The sequence below is a fragment of the Saccopteryx bilineata genome, chromosome 4 (assembly GCF_036850765.1).
Source record: "Saccopteryx bilineata isolate mSacBil1 chromosome 4, mSacBil1_pri_phased_curated, whole genome shotgun sequence".
Lineage (NCBI taxonomy): Eukaryota > Metazoa > Chordata > Mammalia > Chiroptera > Emballonuridae > Saccopteryx > Saccopteryx bilineata.
The window spans coordinates 279135364-279158819 of NC_089493.1; the positions used below are offsets into that span (position 1 = coordinate 279135364).

At 42.1% G+C, this 23456-nt stretch overlaps 1 protein-coding gene and 1 non-coding gene across 2 annotated transcripts in view; one reads left to right on the top strand and one right to left on the bottom strand.

Annotated features, from left to right (window-relative positions):
- ZC3H7A (zinc finger CCCH-type containing 7A) overlaps positions 1 to 16882 on the top strand; it is a 42249-nt gene extending 25367 nt beyond the window's left edge. The window contains exons 10-23 of the mRNA XM_066274837.1: positions 371 to 575; positions 1665 to 1729; positions 2601 to 2787; positions 3540 to 3701; positions 4832 to 5028; positions 5301 to 5401; positions 5807 to 5988; positions 6403 to 6479; positions 7221 to 7354; positions 7765 to 7870; positions 10974 to 11082; positions 12819 to 12952; positions 14604 to 14767; positions 15964 to 16882. Coding sequence (XP_066130934.1) covers positions 371 to 575; positions 1665 to 1729; positions 2601 to 2787; positions 3540 to 3701; positions 4832 to 5028; positions 5301 to 5401; positions 5807 to 5988; positions 6403 to 6479; positions 7221 to 7354; positions 7765 to 7870; positions 10974 to 11082; positions 12819 to 12952; positions 14604 to 14767; positions 15964 to 16153 — 2013 coding nt within the window. The 3' untranslated portion in view covers positions 16154 to 16882. The remainder of the gene's footprint in view (positions 1 to 370; positions 576 to 1664; positions 1730 to 2600; positions 2788 to 3539; positions 3702 to 4831; positions 5029 to 5300; positions 5402 to 5806; positions 5989 to 6402; positions 6480 to 7220; positions 7355 to 7764; positions 7871 to 10973; positions 11083 to 12818; positions 12953 to 14603; positions 14768 to 15963) is intronic.
- A 1446-nt stretch (positions 16883 to 18328) lies between these two features.
- Positions 18329 to 18391, bottom strand: LOC136337045 (U7 small nuclear RNA). The gene has a single exon (XR_010731761.1). It is a non-coding gene; the product is annotated as a U7 small nuclear RNA (small nuclear RNA).
- Positions 18392 to 23456: the final 5065 nt, after the last annotated feature.

A 23456-nucleotide genomic window follows, 5' to 3' on the forward strand; every position in this document is an offset into this window, starting at 1 on the left:
GCCTCCGCCTCAGGTGCTAGAATGGCTCTAGTTGCAATGGAGCAATGCCCTAAATGGGCAGAGCATCGCCCCCTAGTGGGCATGCCGGGTGGATCCTGATCGGGCACATGTGGGAGTCTTCCTCTCTGCCTCTCTGCTTCTCACTTCAGAAAAATACAAAGAAAAATAAATAAAAAAGAAAATATGGGCTGAAAAGAAATAAACTCTATATCTTAGGTTCCTCTACTGAGTCTTGATTTTTATTTCAACTTTGTTATGTAACATTAATTACCCAGTATAATGATTTGTTTTTATGTGTTGATGTTAAAAGCAGCTTAGTCAACTTGGAAGTTAGTTTCATGGATTGTCATCAATTTTTTTTTTTTTCTAGCCATCAGCTATAGTCAGAGGACCCCTGCCAACAGCCAGTGTCACCCCTAGCATACCCTTTTCGGCATCTCTGTTGGGCACATTGCCCATTGGTGCGAGGTATGCCCCTCCACCCTCCTTCTCAGAGTTGTATCCACCTCTGACCTCATCCTTAGAAGATTTCTGTTCTTCTTTAAATTCATTTTCAATGAATGAATCAAAACGAGGTAAGAATCAAGCCATTTGTGTAAACAATTACAGTTTATTTTCTAAAAATGACAATTTATGCTTGGTAATTATTTAACCCCAGGTAGTTGGTACATGAATTATCTTCATTATAGTTGAAAATATAAAACCCTTTAATTTTAAATTCACCTTGACTTAAATGTGCCATTCTGGAGACATTATGGAGAGTAAGAATAAGAAGCAAAGAAGAATAGTAATGTATGTGGGGTTTTTTATAGAATAGTTCAGTTGGGAGTCTGCTATTCAGGGGGTGAAATGACTTTTAACATTTTCTGCCAGAAAGGTATACCCCACCCGGAAGCGTCTTCAAAGACAGGTTATCCTTTAAATTCTGAACTGGGCCAGTACTTATTTCAAACTAACGTAAGATTAGTGTTCAGAATGATAACAATTTGATCTGTTTCAGGCTGCAGTCACTGAGTTCAGTGAGCTATGCCTTAGTTTTGCAGGGATTACCGAGTTTTAGGTCTGACTCTTGTTTCTGTAATCCCAGGGTTAATATGCACCTTGAATACTAATAATAAAACTTTTCATACTGTTGTATTGTTAAAGGTACAAACATAAAAGTAATTGATGTTAAAGACTGACAATGGCAGAAACTAAAATTTGTGGGAGACAGAATGGCAGATAGAAAATACTTGAGTAGTAGCGTAAGAAAGAGAAAGTAATTGAACCTTACTGATTTTATTAATGTCTGACAGGTGAGTTCTTGTTTCATATTTTCAAAAGGCGAGGTTCTTTTCCCATTGCATATGACTTATTTTTCTTAGTTTTTTTATTTTTTATTTTTAATTTTTTCAATGATCTCACTTGGTAGGCCCTGCCTTAGCTTCTATCTCTGAAAATAGCTTTTTATTTAAACTTTTTTTTTCTAAGGGTTTTTTAATGTCTTTGGTTTCTAGAGTAAAGGAAAAACTTCCTAACCCTGTTTGAGTGTCAGTCATGCGCAAGCAGCCGCTAGGAACTGGGATGGAAAATAACGTGGGAAGCTAGAGTCAGCTGCTAAGCCCTGATGTTCTTATTATATGATTAGAATGAAAAGGTCTGTTGAAGTTTTTTTATTATTTTAGATCTGTCCACCTCAACTTCTAGAGAGGGAACATCGCTTAACAACAGTAATTCCTCCCTTTTACTTGTAAGTGCCGCTTCCTCTTTTGTAAATGCATCGGTTAAATTGAAAATAGGTCTTTTACTTAAGTAACTGAGTTATTGGAGTGAACATGACCATCTCCCAGAAATTTTGTGTGTGCTGCGGGAAATAGTGTTAGAATTAGACTCTTACGGAACATCCAATAATAAATGCTCTGTGTTTAAGACTGTATCTGTCATAGCAAATTAATCACTATCCTAGACAGTGTAAGAGGCTTTTTAGCACTGAGTAAACTAAACAAGGAAATACAGTTGACCCTTGAACCACATGAGTTTGAACTGTGAGGGGCCACTTACATGCCTTTTTGTTTTCAATAAATCCCTGTATTGTTTCTAAACTGAGTTTGGAAGTCCATGGGTGTGGAGGGCTGACTGTATGCATTGATCTGCGCCATTTTATGTAAGGACTGAATACCCTCAGATTTTGGTATTCACAGGAGTCCTCGGACCAATCCCCTCAGGATACTGCTGGAAATTGAAGTCTTCGGGGATTCAAAATTACGTGGGGATCTTTGCACGGGGGTCACCTACCCAGTCCCCATGTTTTTCAAGGGCCAAATATGTAATAAGGTCAGGGCATGTAGAATGTGTTTGCTCTGAAACAGAACAATTACCTATTACCTTTAACAACTCATGGAGAGTCAGAAAAGTGGGGGAGGGGAGGAGAAACCCAAAGAAAGGAAAATGTACAATGAAACAGTTTTTAAATAAAAGCCCATTAGGGACAGAATAGTAGCAACTTCAGTCTGTGAAGGATGTCTTATTTTTCCGAAGAATTTGTTTCCTGCTTTAGTGATAGTGAAATCAATATTTGTTGGCTGTTTTTTTGTTTGTTTGTTTTTTAATTCTTCTTTCAGATGAATGGACCAGGAAGTTTGTTTGCTTCTGAGAGTTTCTTGGGAATTTCAAGTCACCCTAGAAATGACTTTGGAAACTTTTTTGGAAGTGCAGTTACAAAACCACCTCCATCAGTGACCCCAAGACATCCCCTTGAAGGAACCCATGAACTGAGACAAGCTTGCCAGATCTGTTTTGTAAAATCAGGTCAGGACCAAACAAAGCAGCGGACAGAGTTGAACGAGTAACCTGAGAGATCTTAGGAATCTGTGGCAAACACTATCGTGATTTTTCAGTCCCTGTTTGAATTCTTTTGAAAGAAGCCACAGTTATTGATTGGGGGGGGGGGGGGGGTCTTTGGAGTCTGACAAATCTCTTCTCTTACTTGATATAATTTTATTTAAAGAATCATATGGAATAGAATATTTACCTGATTTTGAAAGCTTAATTGAGATTTTTATGAAATTGTGTCTTAAGTATATGTTTAAGAACTTGGTCCTTTTCAAATAGAGCAAGAACTAGAAAAATATGTAAGACCAGTATATGATATAATGTTTATGGAAATTAAAGTACTTTCCATTGGTATGTTTCTTATCTTTACCCTTAAATTGATTTAAATACAGTGTATTCTGAACTTACTCTCAGCTGAAACTCAGTTTATTTCCCAATTCATTTTCTTTCTTAGTTGTATATTTAAGTGTTCTTTATCAGAATTCCTATCTTTAATAGTTAAGGGTGTATGTTGGGAGGACTGGTGTTGAGTAGAACTTTGTGTTGTCTAACAAACAGCATAAAAGACAAAAATTACTAAAGTAGCTTGTTTACATTTTGGGGTTATGGAAATGGGATTTTTGTGGGAATCTAGTAATAATTGTGCTTAACGTCTGCTGGTAAATATGCCTATAAAATGAAATTACACTTTTCGTGCACATGAGCAATCCTTTGTACATCTTTTTCAGGCCCTAAGTTAATGGATTTCATTTACCATGCTAATATGGATCATAAATGTAAGAAAGATATTTTAATTGGTAGGATAAAGAATGTTGAAGATAAATCATGGAAAAAAATACGCCCAAGACCAACAAAAACAAATTATGAAGGACCTTATTATATATGTAAAGGTATGTAGTATTGATTACTTAATCAGTTTTCATTGCAGAAGTGATAAACGATATGCTGCATTTATTACAATTGTTCCAGGATTTCTGTTACTACAAAAATGTTCAGATAGAGTTAATGGCAAGTTCTTTGGATAGAGACATTAGAGTTTTTTATGTTATGTTTACCTTGGTTTTAGACATTTTGTGTGGTGTATGTTTTATGAAAACAGGACTTTGAACAGGTTTTACTTTTTTATTTATTTTAAGTGAGAGGAGGGGAGGTAGTGAGACAGACCTCCGCATGCACCCTGACCGGGATCTACCTGGCCGCCCCGTCTGGGGTCTACCCTCAAACCAGTCAAGCCATGGCAGTGAGGGGGGGAGAGGGAGAGAAGGGAGAGATGGAGGGGACAAAGCAGACGGTCTCTTCTCCTGTGTGCTCTGGCCGGGAATCAAACCGGTACGTCACACGCCAGGCCAACGCTCTATCCACTGAGCAAACCAGCCAGGACCTTGAACAGGCTTTAAACAGAAATTGTCTCAAACTTTAAGTTCTATAACTTGATCTAAACAGAATTAGAACACTGAACTAAGGTTTTGAAAATACTGTTCTTTAAGCTGCTTTGGAGGGAGCTTTTGTTAAGCCACTTCATCTGGACAAACTTTGAATGTTTCTAAATGATTTTTTAAACTTAGGTAGAGTACACGAGCAAATCAAGGTTTTTTCCCTGTTTGGGAATATACATTATACTTGTGGTGCTGGGGTTTTTGCTTTTGTTTTTTTAATACCACCCTGGCCGGATAGCTCGGTTGGTTAGAACATCATCCCAATACACAAAGGTTGCTGGTTCGATCCCCAGTCAGGGCACATACAGAAACAGATTGATGTTACTGTCTCTCTCTCCTTCCTCTCTCTCTGAAATAAAAAAATATATATATATATATATATATATATATATATATATATATATATATATATATATATAAAAGGAGTTAATACCATCTCTGGACAGTAACATGGGTATCGTTGTTTGAAGCTCTCCGTGAATTGTTATAAAAATTCAGATGATGCCCCAAATGTGTTTAATGTTCATTGGCTTTGACAAACCAATGGTCCACATTATAAATGTCTTTTAATGCTGTCTTTCTAGATGTTGCTGCTGAGGAGGAATGTAGGTATTCAGGCCATTGCACGTTTGCTTATTGCCAAGAGGAGATAGACATCTGGACGCTGGAGCGGAAAGGGGCATTTAGTAGAGAGGCTTTCTTCGGTGGCAATGGCAAGGTCAACCTCACCGTCTTCAAACTTCTGCAAGAGCATCTTGGAGAATTTATATTCCTTTGTGAGGTGCTCTCTCCAAACCTTATTTTCTGTTGAAAAATTGGTGATAGTTTCTGACTTGCAAACCCAGAAATATTAAAGTACTTAGCACAGGTCCTGCCACGCGATAAAGCATTCACTTGGCAAAGGGAGCTCCTAGTATTATCCAGAAGATGATGAATATTAGTTGGCATAAGTATATAATGTATAAGTATGTAATGATATTGAAACAAAGAAATATTTAGGGCTTTATTGTGTTTTATGTTTTTGTGATCATTTTTCTTTTCTCTCTGTTCCAGAAATGTTTTGATCATAAGCCTAGAATGATCAGTAAAAGAAATAAAGATAATTCTACTTCTTGTTCTCACCCGGTTACAAAGCATGAGTTTCAAGACAATAAGTATGTTGGTAGTTTCTAATTCTTATAGTGACAAAATAGATCGTTTTTTAGCTCCAAGTAAAACCAGACTAGTATCCACCCAGGCATCCCCCTGTCCTTTTGTTGTTTTAAAAGTCAATGACTGTTTTAAAATGTCTGTTAGATTTTTCTGGGGATTTAAAAATTATTATTTAATATAGAAAAGCATTGATTTTTAGGCTGCTCATGACATGGATTTAGGTGTATTATGACTTAACGTAAAATTATCTCTTACCCTCAATTAATCCAACAATTGTATACAGTGATTTATTTTTTATGATAAAGATTTAAAATATTTTTAGTTTAAACTTGACATTTTATATATATATATATATTTTAACATTTACGTCAGAACAATATTAAAACGTCACTCCATTTTCATCTTAGGTGCCTTGTCCACATTTTGCGAGAGACAACAGTAAAATACTCCAAAATACGTTCTTTTCATGGTCAATGTCAGCTTGATTTATGTCGACATGAGGTTCGATACGGCTGTATAAGGGAAGATGAGTGCTTTTATGCTCACAGTCTCGTAGAACTGAAAGTCTGGATACTGCAGAATGAAACAGGTAGGTTTGCGTGTGGCTGAGTCCTGTCTTGAGAGCAGTCTGGGTTTGAGGAAGCAGTCGCGGAGCCCTTCTCCGTCACCCCGAGGTGGCAGCCCTGTTGCTTTTGTCCTGAGCTTTAACCTGTGCAATTACTTTTCATTTTTAGAGTGGCCTATTTTTAGTATGGTCTCGTGTAATTAATTGCTAGTACAAGCTCATGCATGTAATACGGTTTTCTGAGGAAGATTCCTCAGAAAGCACCAAGGGCTCGCTATACGTGAATATTCCATTTTGGAAAGAGTCACGTGATGTTCACTCCTCCCTGGTGGTAGATTACGCCGCCTGGGTATAAGTAGAGAATTGAGTCTGGCTGTGACCTGACTGGTGGTCAGTTATTGCACAGAGAACCTAAAGGAAGGCTTGTACATTTCTCAGGTATCTCACATGATGCTATTGCTCAAGAATCTAAACGCTATTGGCAAAATCTGGAAGCAAACGCACCCGGAGCGCAGGTATTTTCTCTTGCATCTGGGATCTTTCCGGAGTGGCCTACCGGGTGTCAGCTGTTGGCAGAGGCAGTTCATACTTGCAGTCCGTTACTTTCTTAATGTCTGTTGAGTTGAGGAATTCTTAATGTGAAAAAAAAAAACCCCAACAACTCTGAATTTTAGTTGATCATCGTAAAAAATTAGGCATCCCATAATACCTGCCAGGGGTATAGGACAAATTTTCTTATGCAGCCTAATTGACCTAACAGTTGAGATCTTGGGCTTTGGGGAATTCTGTTATCCAAAGAATAATTTTAGTATTAAAGTGGTATAAGTATATAACACATAGGTATGTAGTCATACTAAGAAAAATTAGAAATACAAAGTTATATTTTGCAGTATGTAAGGGAGGTGGCTTGGTGTCTTAGTTTTGCTTCCTATCTGGCAAAACTGCTTTATCCACTATTCTCCCTGCCCCTCCAAAAAACTTCTAGTGAATTCTAAAGCTGACTTATATATAAAAGCTGATTTTTATAAATTGAGTTTTGGCATCTCTAATCTGCTTTTTTTTATCATACTCTGCATTTGGGTGGAGAATTGGAGATTTAGTTATCAGATCATATGTATAAGGGTCAGATCATCAAACCAGACAAAAAGAGAGATTGTATGTGTTATGAAAAATAAATATATGGTGAGTCAGTACTTTGTTCTTAGAAAACTGATTTTCTGTTAAAATTAAAACTGATCTTTTTTTAATTGTTTAAGGTACCTGGCAATCAAATAATGCCTGGACTTCTTAATATGAAGATAAAATTTGTGTGTGCTCAGTGTTTGAGAAATGGTCAAGTCATTGAACCAGACAAAAACAGAAAATATTGTAGTGCAAAAGCAATGCATTCGTAAGTAGCGGGTGTGTGGAAACAATACCTAGTTCATAATGATCTGTTTTATAAGTGTAAAACCATACATGTGAGAAAAGATTAAGACTTTGAAGAGAGGAGAGGAAAGTAGATAATTTAAAAGTAATTGCAAAGCACAAGGAAAGAGATTCTTAGGCTTCAGTAGCTAAGAATTCAACAACATTTGATAGAAAACTTGTACTTCCTCAGTTCTTGCTTTAGGATTCGTAGAGAATGTTTGATTACAAATATCAACAGGAAATAAAGTGACAGCATCATAAGGCATTTCTTTTAGAAGAGTTGAAAGAAAAAAATCGCTGGTCCTTTAGGTACAACCTTCGTACCTGTCCTTTTTATATTATGCCTTTTGCCAGTGTATCTTTGTTTTTTCTGAACTCCATTTTTCTTAGGTGGACCAAAGATCGTCGTGCGATGAGAGTGATGTCTGTTGAACGTAAGAAGTGGATGAACATCCGTCCTCTCCCCACAAAGAAACAAATGCCTTTACAGTTTGATGTACATACGTAATTTTTAAGCTGCTTTTTTTTATTAGGCATTTCAAATTATTAGACAGTAGTAGTAATTCAGATTGAAACTGGTGCCCTTTAAATAATGCTCATTGTAATAATGAAATTTAAATGGTCCTCTCTTTTTTTCCTTCCCTTGAGTGTGTGTATGATTCTGGGACAGTGTTCAGATGATTTGGAATTTTAGGAGTTACTTGGAAAAAGTAAATACAGAATCAGGAATGAAAGACTTGAGAAACCTTTATGAGCATGATATAACTTCTTTTTCAGATGAATTACTTTTGGGAGGGAATGGAAGAGAATTTCATTTAAATTTGATTCTTCAGCTTTGCTATCGAATCCAAGGCCTCTATATTATTATAAACGCTGTGGATGAGTTTTTGTTTTTATTTTATCACGCCTGTTTTCTTTTACTGAAGCAGTGGGTACTAACTAAAAGATACCCCACTTGATAACACCTCTGAAAATAACCCAAAGGAAAAATGTTCAGTGTTAGAGGGACATGTCCCTCAGAGACCCTTAGAATGAAAATGCCAGACCAGCTTAAATGTAGGACAGCACCTCATTCACAAGGTGGCGTGTTTCACCTCAGTGTCCTCTGGTGCTTTACGTGGCCTTGAAGGTGATTGTCCAAGCACACCTCGTGAGCTGGCTCTGGACTGCCCTCTTCACAAGAGAGTGGGTCTGGAGAGAGTCGGGAGGGATTGTACCGCCTGAGTTCAGGGGACAGGTACTCTGGAACATTATTGATAGTTTGTAAACTTTCTTCCCCTTCTGCCCAGGGAAGCAGGTCAGATGGATTGCAGAGTCCCCCGGATAAAGAAAGTTTTCCTCTCTGACTTGTCAGAAAGAGTTGAGGAAGAGACAGATGAATTCTCCCTCACCCATAGTACCTTGCATTTTGTAAGATTTGTACAGGTTACAAGATCAGTCTTGGAAGGAGGTAGTGTGTGTTTGTATTTCATCCACAGTGGTTTCAGACTCATAGCTGCGGGTGATTTAATCAGTGGGGTATGGAGAGGGGAAGAAGGCTAATTGGAAGCATTGATACCTTGGGCATGAAAAGACGGTGGAGATTATGGGTCTATTGCGTACTAATTTGTTAAAGCAAAGGTGACTGAGAACAAGTCTAGTTCAGGAGGCAGCTACCCAGCACTGCTGGTTATTCTGAGATCTTGGACATGACATACTGCTGTACAATGTTACAGTAGCTGTTTCCTTCTCTTTTTCTGCCATACTGGGTATTGCTCAGGATCCCTTTTTGTAAAAGAAGAAATACTACTCTGTGTTTGTGTGTGTGTAGACCAGCGGTTCTCAACCTGTGGGTCGCGAAATCCGATGGCTTTAGGCGACCCCTGTGTTTTGGTCGTTCGACCCCCGCCGGGGTCGCGACCCACAGGTTGAGAACCGCTGGTGTAGACAGTGTGGTAAGATGGAAAGAGTATGGGGTTCGGAGTCTATCAAAAGAGCCCCGTGGTTAAGTTACTTGGCCTCAGTTTACTCATCTGTAAATGGGAATAATGACATTATAGGGAAGATGACACAAGATGATGTTATGTAAAAACCCAGCACAGTGGCTGGCCTTCTTTGTCTTCTCTTTTCTCTGCTCATCATTGAGCTTTAAATACTGTGGTAAATGTTTCCCTAGTAATGCCTGACTGGGTACTTACTGAGGTTTGATTGGGAAAAGAATAAAGTCAGTCACGGGATGTTTTATTAACTACTGACTTAATTCAGAGGATTCTAAGGGGAGGGGTCACTGACGCTGGTCCAAGGGAGAAAACATATAATGTTCAGGGCACTGCTTTAGATTTTTAGCAAAACCAAGGCTAAGCATTTAATATTATGTAAGCTAATATATAAGGCAGCGCCTGTTGAAATACAAATAAACTAAGATAAGCTAACAATGCTAGGATTTCTGCTCTATAAAGACAAGACAAGTGGATTAAAGATATTTAAGAATGAGCTCTCGTCCTGGCCGGCAAGCTCAGCGGTAGAGCATTGGCTCGGTGTGTGGAAGTCCCGGGTTTGATTCCCAGCTAGGGCACACAGGAGAAACACTCATCTGTTTCTCCACCCTTCCCCTTTTACTTTCTCTCTGTCTCTTTCTTCCCCTCCCACAGCCAGGGCTCCATTGGAGCAGAGTTGTCCTGGGCACTGAGGATGGCTCCATAGCCTCTGCCTCAGGTGCTAGAAAGGCTCTGGTTGCAATGGAGCAACAGCCCCAGATGGCAGAGCATCGTCCCCTGGTGGGCATGCCAGGTGGATCCCTGTAGGGCACATGTGGAGTCTGTCTCTCTGCCTCCCTGATTCTCACTTCAGAAAAATACAAGAAAAAAAAAAAAAAGGAATGAACTCTCAGTGATTAAAGTGTTTTTAGTTCTTCAGAGTCAAGGTTCCTAGGGAAGTCTGCGATCTGCTGATTGCTACCACTCTCTTTTCCTGCCAGCATTATTGTATTTACTTTATAAAGTAAAAATGCAAATGAACCAGAAGAGGTTTTATTGAATGCTATGCAACTGGGTGGCCTGGTTAGCATAATAATCGTCCAGAAAATGAGTATCTAGTGAAGGATGGCTAGGGCTCACTCCCCGTGCTGGTTATTAGGAAGCTAAATGTCCAAGATTTATTTTGTCCAAGATTTAGTTTGACTTTGTTTAGTACCGTTGGAGTAGTCTGCAGTTTCTTGACTGCTTCCCAAATGCTGAAAAGGAGGCATCCTGGGTGGTAGGTAGGGGAGAGTAGGAGCTGTCAGACTAATGAGTCAGAGATCTGCATTTGGAGATAAAAATGTTCTATCATGTAAAAAGCAGATACTCTGAGTAAGTGAGTTTGTAGACATTTTGTTGTAAGGAAATGTTCTATATTCTAGTTCTGTATTTTCTCCTGACAATTTTTGATGAAATAGAAAGCTTAAAAACATTTCATGTATTTTGGGCTTATAGTCAGTTTGAATAGAATCTAATCAATTTTATTTTAAAAATACATTACTCAGCATTAGCATGGATAATGCTTATTTTGCTTAAGTGTAAAAATTAGGCAGTTTTACTAAGTGTAGTATGTCTTATATTCCTTTTTTTTTTTTAATACAGCTGTGCAATCACATTGCTTCTGGGAAAAAATGTCAATATGTTGGAAACTGTTCTTTTGCTCATAGTCCTGAGGAGCGAGAAGTGTGGACTTACATGAAGGAGAATGGGAGTAAGTTGAAGTTTTAACTGTGGCCTTGACATCCAGGAAATCTAGCTCACCTGAAAGTTTCTTTCCTCTCTGAAAATGTCACATTGCCATGAACACAGAAAGCAGTCTGCATCTGAAACAGTTGTACCGTTTTATCAGTGGAGCAGAATCTGACATCTGATCTGGGCATAGGTCAGATTTGGATACAGATATATATGTTTGCATGTTTTGATGTCGTAGATGTGTTCCTGAATGATGGTCTGGGGAAGTTCAGTCCTTCCGTGACTACTTAAATCAGATCATCTCCCTTTACTGTGACTACTCACACCCTGAATTGATCAGATTAGAATCGTAGGTTTCTTCAGGAGGCCTTGCTGGTAGAACAGGCTCAGATTCAAAGGCCCAAGGAAAGAAAGTTTATCTTGGTCAGACTTGTAGTTTACTGTGGGAATCTTTGAAAGGAGCCTCAGACAACTTTGCACTTTTGATCAAAAAAAGTTTTATTATAAGGATCATTGTTGTTTTAATCAGAATTTTTAAAAAATATATATATTAATTTTACAGAGACAGGAGAGAAATGGGAGCATGGAATGGGAAGTAACGACTCCTAGTTGCTTCATGTTAGTTGTTCATTGCTTGCTTGCTGTATGAGCCTTGACCAGGGAAGCCCAGGGTTTCAAACTGGCAACCTTGGCATTCCAGGCCAAAGGTTTATCCACTGCGCCACCACAGGCCAGGCACGATCATTGTTCTTTAATCTTAACTGATGGAAATTTATGGGCTGCTTAAAATCTGCTCTCTCTGGATTACAAGAACCGATCAGATTTAAAGCAGGTCACCCGCCGTGTTTCAACCATGTCAGAACTCAGTGAGTTGTGTGAATGAGACTCCTCCTTGCTGTCTTGCCTGGAGTAGGGACATACGGGCAACTTTGGATAATTTGGCCACACTCCCCTCTTCCTAGGTACATCAGCAATATCTGGAGGCATTTTTACTGTCATTTTCACTTTTGAGAATGTGCTACTGGTATCTAGTGGGTAGAGTTCAGGGCTGTTGTTAACCCTCCTACACTGCACACAGGGCAGCCCCCAAGAGCCAAGAGTTATCCGGCCCAGAATGCCACCAGTGCTGAGGTTGAGAAACCTGGTCTTAGCACTTCGCAGTAATGCGGACTGTACCTGTTGTTACATAGCAGGCAGCTTGCAGCTGCTGCCCAGACCTGTCATGGTTGTGTTGTTGTAAATTGCACCACATCATGTCCCAAAGGATTGTGTCTTGACTGATGGACCCCCATCAGGGTCAGACTCTCGGTCCCAATAGTAGTATGTTCTCTTTCTCAGTAAGCAGGCTCCACCCAGCTGTGTAAGTAGCTTGTATGATTAGGGCAGTGATAACAAGTGTTTAACATGGGCATCATGAAATTGCATGCACCTTTTTAAAAAAAATCAGTACCCTTATAATGGTTTCTGAATTTTAAACACTTTCCCCCTTAAAGTGTCTTGCAAATGCAGGGAGGAGTTAATCTTGAAAAGTACTGTTTGTGGTCTGACAGTCCTGAATTGGATTCTTGTGCATGATAATTCACCTGCTGCTTGGATGTAGACCGTCTCTCTGTCTAATACAATCAGTCTCCATTTAGCCTCTCACTTTTCTTTTGAAAATGTATGCTGATTGATATAAAAAGTATGTATGATCTTGCATTTATTTAATTGATGCATTTAAATCTCTGCTGCTGAAAGTGATTCATTTTTCTTTAGTACAAGATATGGAGCAGTTTTATGAACTCTGGCTAAAGAGTCAAAAAAATGAAAAAAGTGAGGATGTAGCCAGTCAGTCCAACAAGGAAAATGGAAAACAAATTCATATGCCGACAGATTATGCTGAAGTTACTGTAAGTACCTGTGGTCATTTTGCCCGTCCTTTGCCACCGAGCCCTCGAAGGAACGTTTCTTCTTCCCACCTTCTCCATAACCTGGCTCCGTCACTCACTCCTTGCCCTCTTCTGGTATCTTCACCTCCTCTCCCTCCAGGAGCCTGCTGCTGTCTAGCTTAATTCTCTTCATTCGAAAATCCTTCTCTCGATCCTTTTTCTGACTTTGGAGCCAGAGAATTTCAAATCGAAGTCCTGGTTCCTTCTTTACTAGCCTGGGCAGATTATTAACCAGCTACGAGCGGGGTGGTTATGATGGAGAAGTGAAGTTCAGCGAGTCTGTACCCTCATCCCAATGCTAAGCCACAGAAGGTGCTCAGGAAAGGTGCCCCCCTTCCACCTGGTCCTCTCAGTCCCTCCTTACCCACCTGCATGCAGTCTGGCCTCTGCCTCCAGGGTTTGACACAGACATGAAGTCGCCTGTGATCTTTTACTGCCATAGTTTTCTTTTAAAATTTTCAGAAAACTAAGGAGGATACTATAATGAATATTTTGAGCCCACCATCCCAACTGAAGTGATGGTAACAGATTATTGTATTTGTTTCTATAAAATAAACCAAATGTTACAGATAAAGTTGGAGCCCCAGTTGTCCCCCTTCCCAGACCTGGTGTGTATTTTTCCAGGCCACGTGTACATATCTTTGACATATCTATTCCTAATCTGTAGTTCTGCCTGGCACGTTTTTATATTGACGTAGGCGTATTTGTTATTCTGCTACTTGTTTCTTGTTTTGATTTTTGGCCCCTCTCCATATTGATTCGGTCTGATTCAGGTCATGTCCACAGCCTCTGCCTCTGCTTGTGTTACACCCTGTGATTGTCCTCTCTGCCACCTTTTCTTAAGTTTTCCTTGGGTTCCCAGAGCAGGGCCACCCATACTTGCTGGGTCATGAACGCTATCTGGGGTGTTTAATAAGATAGATTCTCATCCGTGTCTCCGACGTATTAGGTCAGAATCTCATGGAAGTCTCCCGGGTCTATCCTTATTCAGTGTTGCAGTGATCTTTACACAGGGCATTTGGGAAATACTACTCAGACACTTAAAGTTGCATCTGTGGTAGCACTTACTCCCCACCCCCCATATCAGAGTGCCACCTTTGTTAGGTCTGTGCCCCACAGGCAGTGTCTTCCCATCATGGCACAGATCCTGGCCCATAGTAGAGCTCTGTTCGTGTGCATTGAGCAGAGTGGCAGCTTGTCCCTCTGCAGCTGGCGAGCCCTGGGCTTTCATTCTTTCTGAATATCCATGTGGTGTTACTCTGTTTTGGAATCCCTGTTTGAACTTGGCCCCTTGTTCTCACCACAGACAGCCTTGTTTGCACACGCACTCTATGGCCTCCTCACTGGAGGCTTCCTGGACACCTGGCTGCATCCCCCGCCTTGCACAGTGCTTCTGGCGTTACAGCATGCTTCCCAGTATCGGCATCCTTTCCTTGGTCCTGTTTCTAACTTTGAGTTTTATGTTCTTGCCTGGCTTTCCCACTTAGGTGGGTGCCCCAAGAATAGAGTCTGGGTCTCATATTGGGTGGGTTCTAGTCCTGGTGCCCTGACTGTGTTTGAGGGACACGCGGACAGCACCCGCTGATGGATGTGTGTCTTCTGTGCTCCTTAGGTGGACTTTCACTGCTGGATGTGTGGGAAGAACTGTAACAGTGAGAAGCAGTGGCAAGGCCACATCTCCTCGGAGAAGCACAAAGAGAAGGTTTTCCACACCGAGGACGACCAGTACTGCTGGCAGCACCGCTTCCCAACAGGATATTTTAGTATTTGTGATAGGTACGTAGGTTTCCCGCTTCCCACGTGAAAACTGCTGACCTCATGTGACTTTGACAGTCATCATGTTAGTAGAGAATTTCCGGGTGATTAGTCTTCTAATAGTGGAGGCTAAGAGTTGGGCTCAACACTTTAGTTATTCTTTGAACATTTCTTCACTCTTTTGTGGTTGCATGAGAAGATTTACTAGTCTACCAATACCAGTTTGAAGCATGTTAAGATAACCGAATAGAGAGGTATGTTCATTTGAGTTTGCCCAGTTTTTGAGTTCCCAGCTATGATTGTCTAACCCTTCATCGCAACTTTTCTTGTCCTAGGTGTTCATCAGTTTGAAACTGCCTTGGAATATTTCAAGTGTAAATCTGAAACTCAGGTCAAAGGAGAATGTATCACTTGTCTTTATTTAGAAAATTCTTCAGTGGCAAACGAGATAATTTTGAGTTGCTCCTCATTTTGTTAAAACGCTGTCGATGTTAAATTTCCAAATTTATATCCATCTGACCCTAAAAACTACCAAAGGCAGCTTTGACTTAATGTCACTTTTGATTTCTCTACATTGCATCAGGAAGGATTGTAGTCCCCCGCCCCACCCCCCACCCCAATTAAACTGTATTTATCCTTTTTTTTCTTTTTACCATCTTACAAAATCAGGAAAAGGTCATTTAAATCAATTTATCTAAAGATACAGTTGTTTAAGAAAATGTTTGAATTCTAGCATTAAATACATTTATAGCTGAAAGTACTAATTTCTCTATTATGGATATCAGGGCTGTAAAATATCCATTTTTCTAGGCCTAAGATTTTAAACTAAAAGTTTTATGCAAATCATACAGCTAGTGAAGTGTACATTTTAAGATTTTCATAAACAGCCTGACCAGGCAGTGGCGCAGTGGATAGAGCATCAGACTGGGATGCGGAAGGACCCAGGTTCAAGACCCCAAGGTCACCAGCTTGAACGCGGGCTCATCTGGTTTGAGCAAAGCTCACCAGCTTGGACCCAAGGTCGCTGGCTTGAGCAAGGGGTTATATAGCCCCACGGTCAAGGCACATATGAGAAAGCAATCAATGAACAACTAAGGTGCCGCAACAAAAAACTGATGATTGATGCTTCTCATCTCTCTCTGACTCTCTCTTTTAAAAAAAAATAAGATTTTCATAAACAACTTGTAGACGCTTCTAAAGCTGACTTGTCCTGACAGGTATATGAACGGTACCTGCGCGGAAGGGAGCAGCTGTAAATTTGCACATGGAAATGCTGAACTTCATGAATGGGAAGAAAGAAGAGACGCCCTAAAGATGAAGCTCAACAAAGCAAGAAAAGATCACTTAATTGCCCCAAATGATAATGACTTTGGAAAATATAGTTTTTTGTTTAAAGATTTAAACTAATATGCTGGCTTTTATGTATGTTATTTAATCAAAGCATTGACCAGAAAAATTGCAAGTGTTCTAAGGAACGTAGCAGAGGAGCTGCAGATTTTCTGCTTGTATTGGCGTCTATCCTCCCTCCTGAGCAGCAACCCACAGTAGGTAGGAAAACGGGCTGTTTAACAGGTATGGCCATGCTCTCACGGCACCATTGGCACCGAATGGCGAAGTGACTGCTACCCGGTCGCCATCTGTTGAACAGACTTTTGGATGAAGTGTGTTGGGGAAGAGGATAAGGCTGTGTCTAGGACAACTCCTTGAGATGGTCCTTCCGATAAGAACCATGATGCTGAGAGATTAAATATTTGTACTAGGATCAGGACACATGATGGATAAAATTCTTTACACATTTTAAGCAGAATGAACTTGTTTAATATAATAAAGTTTGCTACTTATCTGTATGTAGGTTGCTAAAAAAGGATTTTCTTAACTCAGACTTTAAGCCAAATACCCATTTAACACTAGTATACGTTAAATGGGGTTATTTTTCTGTATTTGAATGTTTCACTCTAATAAGGGAACTGAGGATAATGTGCATTGAGAATATTTTGAAAAATAATCAGCTGACTCAAATTTTATTTCTTGGTCTTTTGCTGTTTAAATGATTTTGAAAGATTAAACTTGTACTGTTGGTATTGTGTAGTGTACGGACCAATATTGCCTGTAATAAAAATTTTATATGTAGATGTCTTTCATTTTTTTGGTGTGATCCTTTCTCCACAAAGAATTGTTGAGACTGGGTACTAAAATCACAGGTTATAATTTTTTTTTTACACTTTTATTTAAGCAGTTAGTAACAATGCAAAGTAAAGGTACATGGAAGCAACCTCCACTCTGTCCGACCCTAGATTTCGGTGCATAGGGTCTTGTTTGGTTGGCTGGCGTAACTCTTCTAGGCGCTCTTCTGTCTTTTGTTCAGATGAATGATCAGCAGGGAGTCATGCCAGCTCAGGTGCGGGCTGTGGGATCCCACAGACAAGCATCTACAATACCCTTGGATCTTTTGGTCTTAAAACACATGGGCTGACAGACAAAAAAAGGGCTAAGCTGTCCTCTCCGACAGCCTGCTCCAGAGGCTGGAACCAGTGAGCTGTGGAGCAGTCATTGCTGGGGTGTGGGGAGCAGCTCCTCATGAGGACATTGACAGTGCAGAGTCCTTGTCGGGGGTCGGGGTTCAGGGGACTTTGATGTACCAAGGTTTCAAGCCCTCAGGCAAAGTCACTTCATGATGACCTTGAATGAGGGAGGTTTGGGGAAAACAAAAGGGGCTTTGTTCTGCTTGAGTCCAGCCAGGATGGAGAGCAGGGCAGGGCTGCAAGTTGTGAGACAGACAAGTAGAGCAATGAGCAGAATGGGGCTGCAGTGTGATGCGCAAGCTCCCGTGACTCCTCGAAGACCAGGAAAGAGTCTGGTTTCCCCTCGTGTGGGGAGGCAGTGGGACCAGTTTTATAATGTTAGGAGTGACATTTTTTGTGTAGAAAAGGCTGGCCATGTTACTGTTCTGCTAGATCAGGGGGAGTCAACCTTATACCTACCGCTCACTTCTGTATCTCTGTTAGTAGTAACATTTTCTAACTGCCCACCAGTTCCACTGTAATGGTGATTTATAAAGTAGGAAAGTCACTTTACTTTATACATTTTTTTTTTTTGTATTTTTCCAAAGTTGGAAACGGGGAGGCAGACAGACTCCTGCATGCGCCTGACCGGGATCCACCCGGCACGCCCACCAGGGGGCGATGCTCTGCCCATCTTGGGGCGTCACTCTGCTGCAATCAGAGCCATTCTAGCGCCTGAGGCACAGGCCACAGAGCCATCCTCAGTGCCCAGGCCAACTCTGCTCCAATGGAGCCTTGACTGAGGGAGGGGAAGAGAGAGACAGAGAGGAAGGAGAGGGGGAGGGGTGGAGAAGCAGATGGGCGCTTCTCCTATGTGCCCTGGCTGGGAATTGAACTCGGGACTCCTGCACGCCAGGCCGATGCTCTACCACTGAGCCAACCGGCCAAGGCCACTTTATAAAATTTATAAAGCAGAGTTAAAGCAAGTTAAAGCATATAATAATTACTTACCAAGTACTTTATGTCGGATTTTCGCTAAGTTTGGCAGAATAAATCTTTTTATTAAATTTTTTCATTTTTGGGGGGCCTTCCGGCAAACACCAGAAGACCTACTAGACAAATTCAAAAAGAGCTGTAAGCACTCAGAATAAATCTTTATAAAGCAACGTACTATAGTTAAATCTATCTTTTTATTTATACTTTGCTCCACTACCACCCACCATGAAAGCTGGAACGCCCACAAGTGGGCGGTAGGTACCAGGTTGACCACCACTGTGCTATATCTTCCTAGTCGGATGGCCTTTGTTACATTTTTTTCCTTATCCATAGTTTTTCCCAATCTACTTTTTACCCTTTTTGCAGGGAGAATACTAAATGCTAAAAAGATGTTCCTGGTGCTTTGTTTCAGCTTACCAATTAAAATGTTGGTTGTCTTAACCTTGGGAGTCTAGGCTCAAAATTTATAGTTGGAGATTCTGTGAGTGGTCCAGATGAGAATTCTGTTTTTCACACTCCCCTGCATTTTCTGTGCTGTGGCTTTCCACCTTCTTGCAATTGATTCTGCTGTCAACCAACCTTTCAGCAAATTCCATTTCCACCTAAATGAGCCAGTGTCTTGCTCTGCTTTGCAGCTAGCCTGCCACAGCCTTGGTCTCAGCATTAGGAAGTCAATGTTAATTATTCCATGTGAAGTCACACCCATCCTAGAAGTGAATGGGTAACTGCAGGAGGAGAAAGGGTGTGCTGGGGGAAGGGTAGAATGAAAGAGTGAAAGTTCAATAGTAATAGCTGAGAAAACAGTAATCATTAGCCTGTCTACTTGGACATGTTTATCACCACAGGATGGATTTTTTTCTCCAACATTTAAGAAAGTGAGATACAATTCACATAAAAACTACCATTTTTAAAGTACAATCTGGTGGTTTTTAGTATATTTCAAAGGGCTACAGTTACCACAATGAGCTTCAGAATATTTCATTTCTTAAAAAAAAAGCCCCCACAAGCCTGACCTGTGGTGGCGCAGTGGATAAAGCGTCGACCTGGAAATGCTGAGGTTGCCGGTTTGAAACCCTGGGCTTGCCTGGTCAAGGCACATATGGGAGTTGATGCTTCCAGCTCCTCCCCCATCTCTCTCTCTCTCTCTCTCTCTCTCTCTCTCTCTCCTCTCTAAAAATGAATAAATAAATAAAAAATTATAAAAAAAATAAAGTCTATTTAAAAAAAAATTAAAAAAAAAAAAAAAAAAAAAAAAAGCCCACACCCAATCTACCCACTGGCCCTGCTTCTCAAGCCCTAGGCAACCACTGATCTGTTTCTGTCTGCATGGATCTGCCTGTTCTGGACATTTCATATAAGTGACACCACACACTACGTGGCCCTTTGTGACTGGCTTTCCCTAAGAATGTTATGTTTTCAAGATTCATCCATGTTATAGCAGGTGTGAGTACTTAATTCCTTTTAATTGCCAGATACTCCATTTTACTGATATACCGTATTTTGTTTATCCATTCCTCTGTTGACAGACATTTGGGTTGTTTCGCTGTTTTTGGCTCTTGTGACTATGAATGGTCCTGTGTAGGTTTTGTTGGCTGCACTAAGCTGCCCTGGAGAGGCACATGGGAGGCTCTAAGTGGGGTCCTGCTCAGGAACTCTCTCCTCTGCCCAGTCCTCCCAATAGACGATGGAGGCACCCTAAGTGGGCAGGCTGGTGCTGGAGGTGCTTACCTGTCGCTGCCACCTTCAGCCTTCCCTGGGCTGTCTGCTCTTTGACAGCTGCTTGCAATGGAGTCCCCTTTGTGTTGCGTTCGATGCTGGCTTCCACTTAGTTCCAGGGACCCGCATCAATTGGGAAACTGAAGGAGAACATATTGCCCTGGCAGTGCAGGTTTCAAACACCCTTTACTTGGCCTCTTGTAATTGTTGCAAGAGATAAATGCCAATTTTTGGAAAGCTGATTCTGGGATCTTGGTACAAAGTCTCCAAGAAACAATGGAGAAGATTCTTGTCCAGAATACCCAGGCTTAGGGAGTCAGCTTCCCTCTGCATTACCTGCCAACCTATACCTTATTGGACACATCCATTTGTTAAGTAAATGCTTGTAAACTTTAAAAAAATAATGAGCACTATTTCTCTCTGGTTTTAAGGAAGGATTAATATATGGGATATATACAAAGAGTGTCTGAAACCTGTTCTGACTGCCAGGGGAATGTGGTGTTCTTCAGTTTCCCAGTTGATGAACATCACTGAACTCGGGAACTAAGTGGAAATCAAGGTTGAATGTCCAGGACTCTCTGCTAACAGTCGTACAAGTTTTTTGGTGTGTAAACAATTCAAATCTTGCCCCCCTACTGTAACTCCACCAACTTGATCCGGGTTATAAAAAGTGGCCACAGCCCTGGCCGGTTGGCTCAGCGGTAGAGCGTTGGCCTGGCGTGCGGGGGACCCAGGTTCCATTCCCGGCCAGGGCACACAGGAGAAGCGCCCATTTGCTTCTCCACCCCCCCCCTTCCTCTCTGTCTCTCTCTTCCCCTCCCGCAGCCAAGGCTCCATTGGAGCAAAGATGGCCCGGGCGCTGGGGATGGCTCCTTGGCCTCTGCCCCAGGCGCTAGAGTGGCTCTGGTTGCGGCAGAGCAACACCCCGGAGGGGCAGAGCATCGCCCCCTGGTGGGCAGAGCGTCGCCCCTGGTGGGCGTGCTGGGTGGTTCCCCGTCGGGCGCATGCGGGAGTCTGACTGTCTCTCCCCGTTTCCAGCTTCAGAAAAATACAAAAAAAAAAAAAAAAAAGTGGCCACAAATGCTCATATTCTGGTTGACATGGACAAGTTAGGGCTGACCTAGTCTGACCTTGACAGCCTGCTGTATTCTGAAATGAATTTATCATTGTTTAGAACATTCTGGTGCCAGAGCAGCAGCTAGATGTCCAAAAAAAGAGAACCATTTCTTTTATTTATGCGGGTGGTTTCCTGGCTTGTAAGAGACAACCCTACATTGCCATAAGGTATTGTGGCTCTCATGAGATAACCCACAGGCAGCAAAAGTACTTTGAATTTTATAAAGACCTGTGCAAAAAACGTGTCTGATGGAAGTGTAGGGCAGATTGTAAGAGTAACCTACTCTGGATGGTGTCTTTTGACCGTATTTGTTTTTATTAGTAATGCAGATCAACAAAAATGGTAAATAAGGTTAATATAAAAAAACTACAAATATACATTTTTCTCTTAGCTTCTTTAAAGAAGATTAAATAAAACAATATAACACTATTATTGGGTTTGTAATATAACCGATTTAAAAAGTAACAGCACAAAAAAGAGGGAATGGAGCTATAGTGGAGCAGTTTCTACAATATATCTTTTTTATTTATTTATTCCCCCCCCCCCCCCCTGCATTTCTCTGAAGCTGGAAACGGGGAGAGACAGCCAGACAGACTCTCGCATGCGCCCGACCGGGATCCACCCGGCACGCCCACCAGGTGGCGACGCTCTGTCCACCAGGGGCGACGCTCTGCCCCTCCGGGGCTTCGCTCTGTCTCGACCAGAGCCACTCCAGCGCCCGGGGCAGAAGCCAAGGAGCCATCCCCAGCGCCCGGGCTATCCTCGCTCCAATGGAGCCTCGGCTGCGGGAGGGGAAGAGAGAGACAGAGAGGAAGGAGAGGGGGAGGAGTGGAGAAGCAGATGAGCGTCTCTCCTGTGTGCCCTGGCCCGGAATCGAACCCGGGACTTCTGCACGCCAGGCTGACGCTCTACCACTGAGCCAAACGGCCAGGGCCTCTACAATATATCTTACTGAAATTTAGTATAAATCTAAAGTAGAAATTATGAAAAAATGTGTATTGTAATCCCTAGAGCAATCTTTCCTTATAACAGAAAAGTTTAAAACCTTTAAAGGGCCTGACCAGGCGGTGGTGCAGTGGATAGAGTGTTGGACTGGGATGCCTAGGACCAAGGTTCGAGACCCCGAGGTCGCCAGCTTGAGCAAGGGGTTACACGGTTTGTTGTGGCCTCACGGTCAAGGTACTATGAGAAAACAATCAATAAACAACTAAGGTGTCCCAACGAAAAACTGAAGATTGATACTTCTCATCTCTCCTCTCCTGTCTGTCTATCCCTCTGACTCTCTGTCTCTGTAAAAAAACAACCCAGGCCCTGGCCGGTTGGCTCAGCAGTAGAGCGTCGGCCTAGCGTGCGGAGGACCCGGGTTCGATTCCAGCCAGGGCACATAGGAGAAGCGCCCATTTGCTTCTCCACCCCTCCGCCGCGCTTTCCTCTCTGTCTCTCTCTTCCCCTCCCGCAGCCAAGGCTCCATTGGAGCAAAGATGGCCCGGGCGCTGGGGATGGCTCTGTGGCCTCTGCCTCAGGCGCTAGAGTGGCTCTGGTCGCAACATGGCGACGCCCAGGATGGGCAGAGCATCGCCCCCTGGTGGGCAGAGCGTTGCCCCATGGTGGGCGTGCCGGGTGGATCCCGGTCCGGCGCATGCGGGAGTCTGTCTGACTGTCTCTCCCTGTTTCCAGCTTCAGAAAAATGAAAAAAAAAATAAAATAAAAATAAAATCGTTTAAAAAAAAAAAAACAACAACCCAAAAACCTTTAAAGGAATTAATGGTATACCAGAAAATATCCACTTAATACAAAAGAAAAAAGAAGGAACAAAAAAGATGTGAGATAGAGCAAGCATAGAATGAGGGATAGGTTCACAGGCACTTTTCATGAGTTACCTCATTTAATCCTCAAAACAACCCAAAGAGTTACTGCTATTACCCGATTTTATTGGTGTGCAAACCGAGCCGGCGTGACGGATCCTTCCCAACTCATTCCTGAGTTCTTGGACACTTCTCGCCTCTGCACGTGTTTTCCTACCGTCAAGCAGGAATCATAAACGGCACCTGCGTCCTTCCGGGCCTGTAGTGAGACGATTGGGCACGTGTTCTGTCATCATAACGGCTCTTAAAACACGGTAGGCCACGTGGGGGTACCGAGTCTCGGCCTATCGGCGTTGGGCGGATTTCAGAGTAGGCATGTCCAGACGCTCGCGGCAGCGTCTGTGTAGGTTCCGTAGACGGAGAGCGGGGCGGGTGAAACAGGTGAGCTGCAGAGGGTGCGGGCCGGGAGCGGAATCCCGGCGGCTCCGAGGCCGAGGGGGCGTGCTTTCCGGGGGCGGGGCTTTGGGGAGGAGTCAGCGTCCGCGCAGACTCCGTGGGCGGAGGGCGGAGCCGCC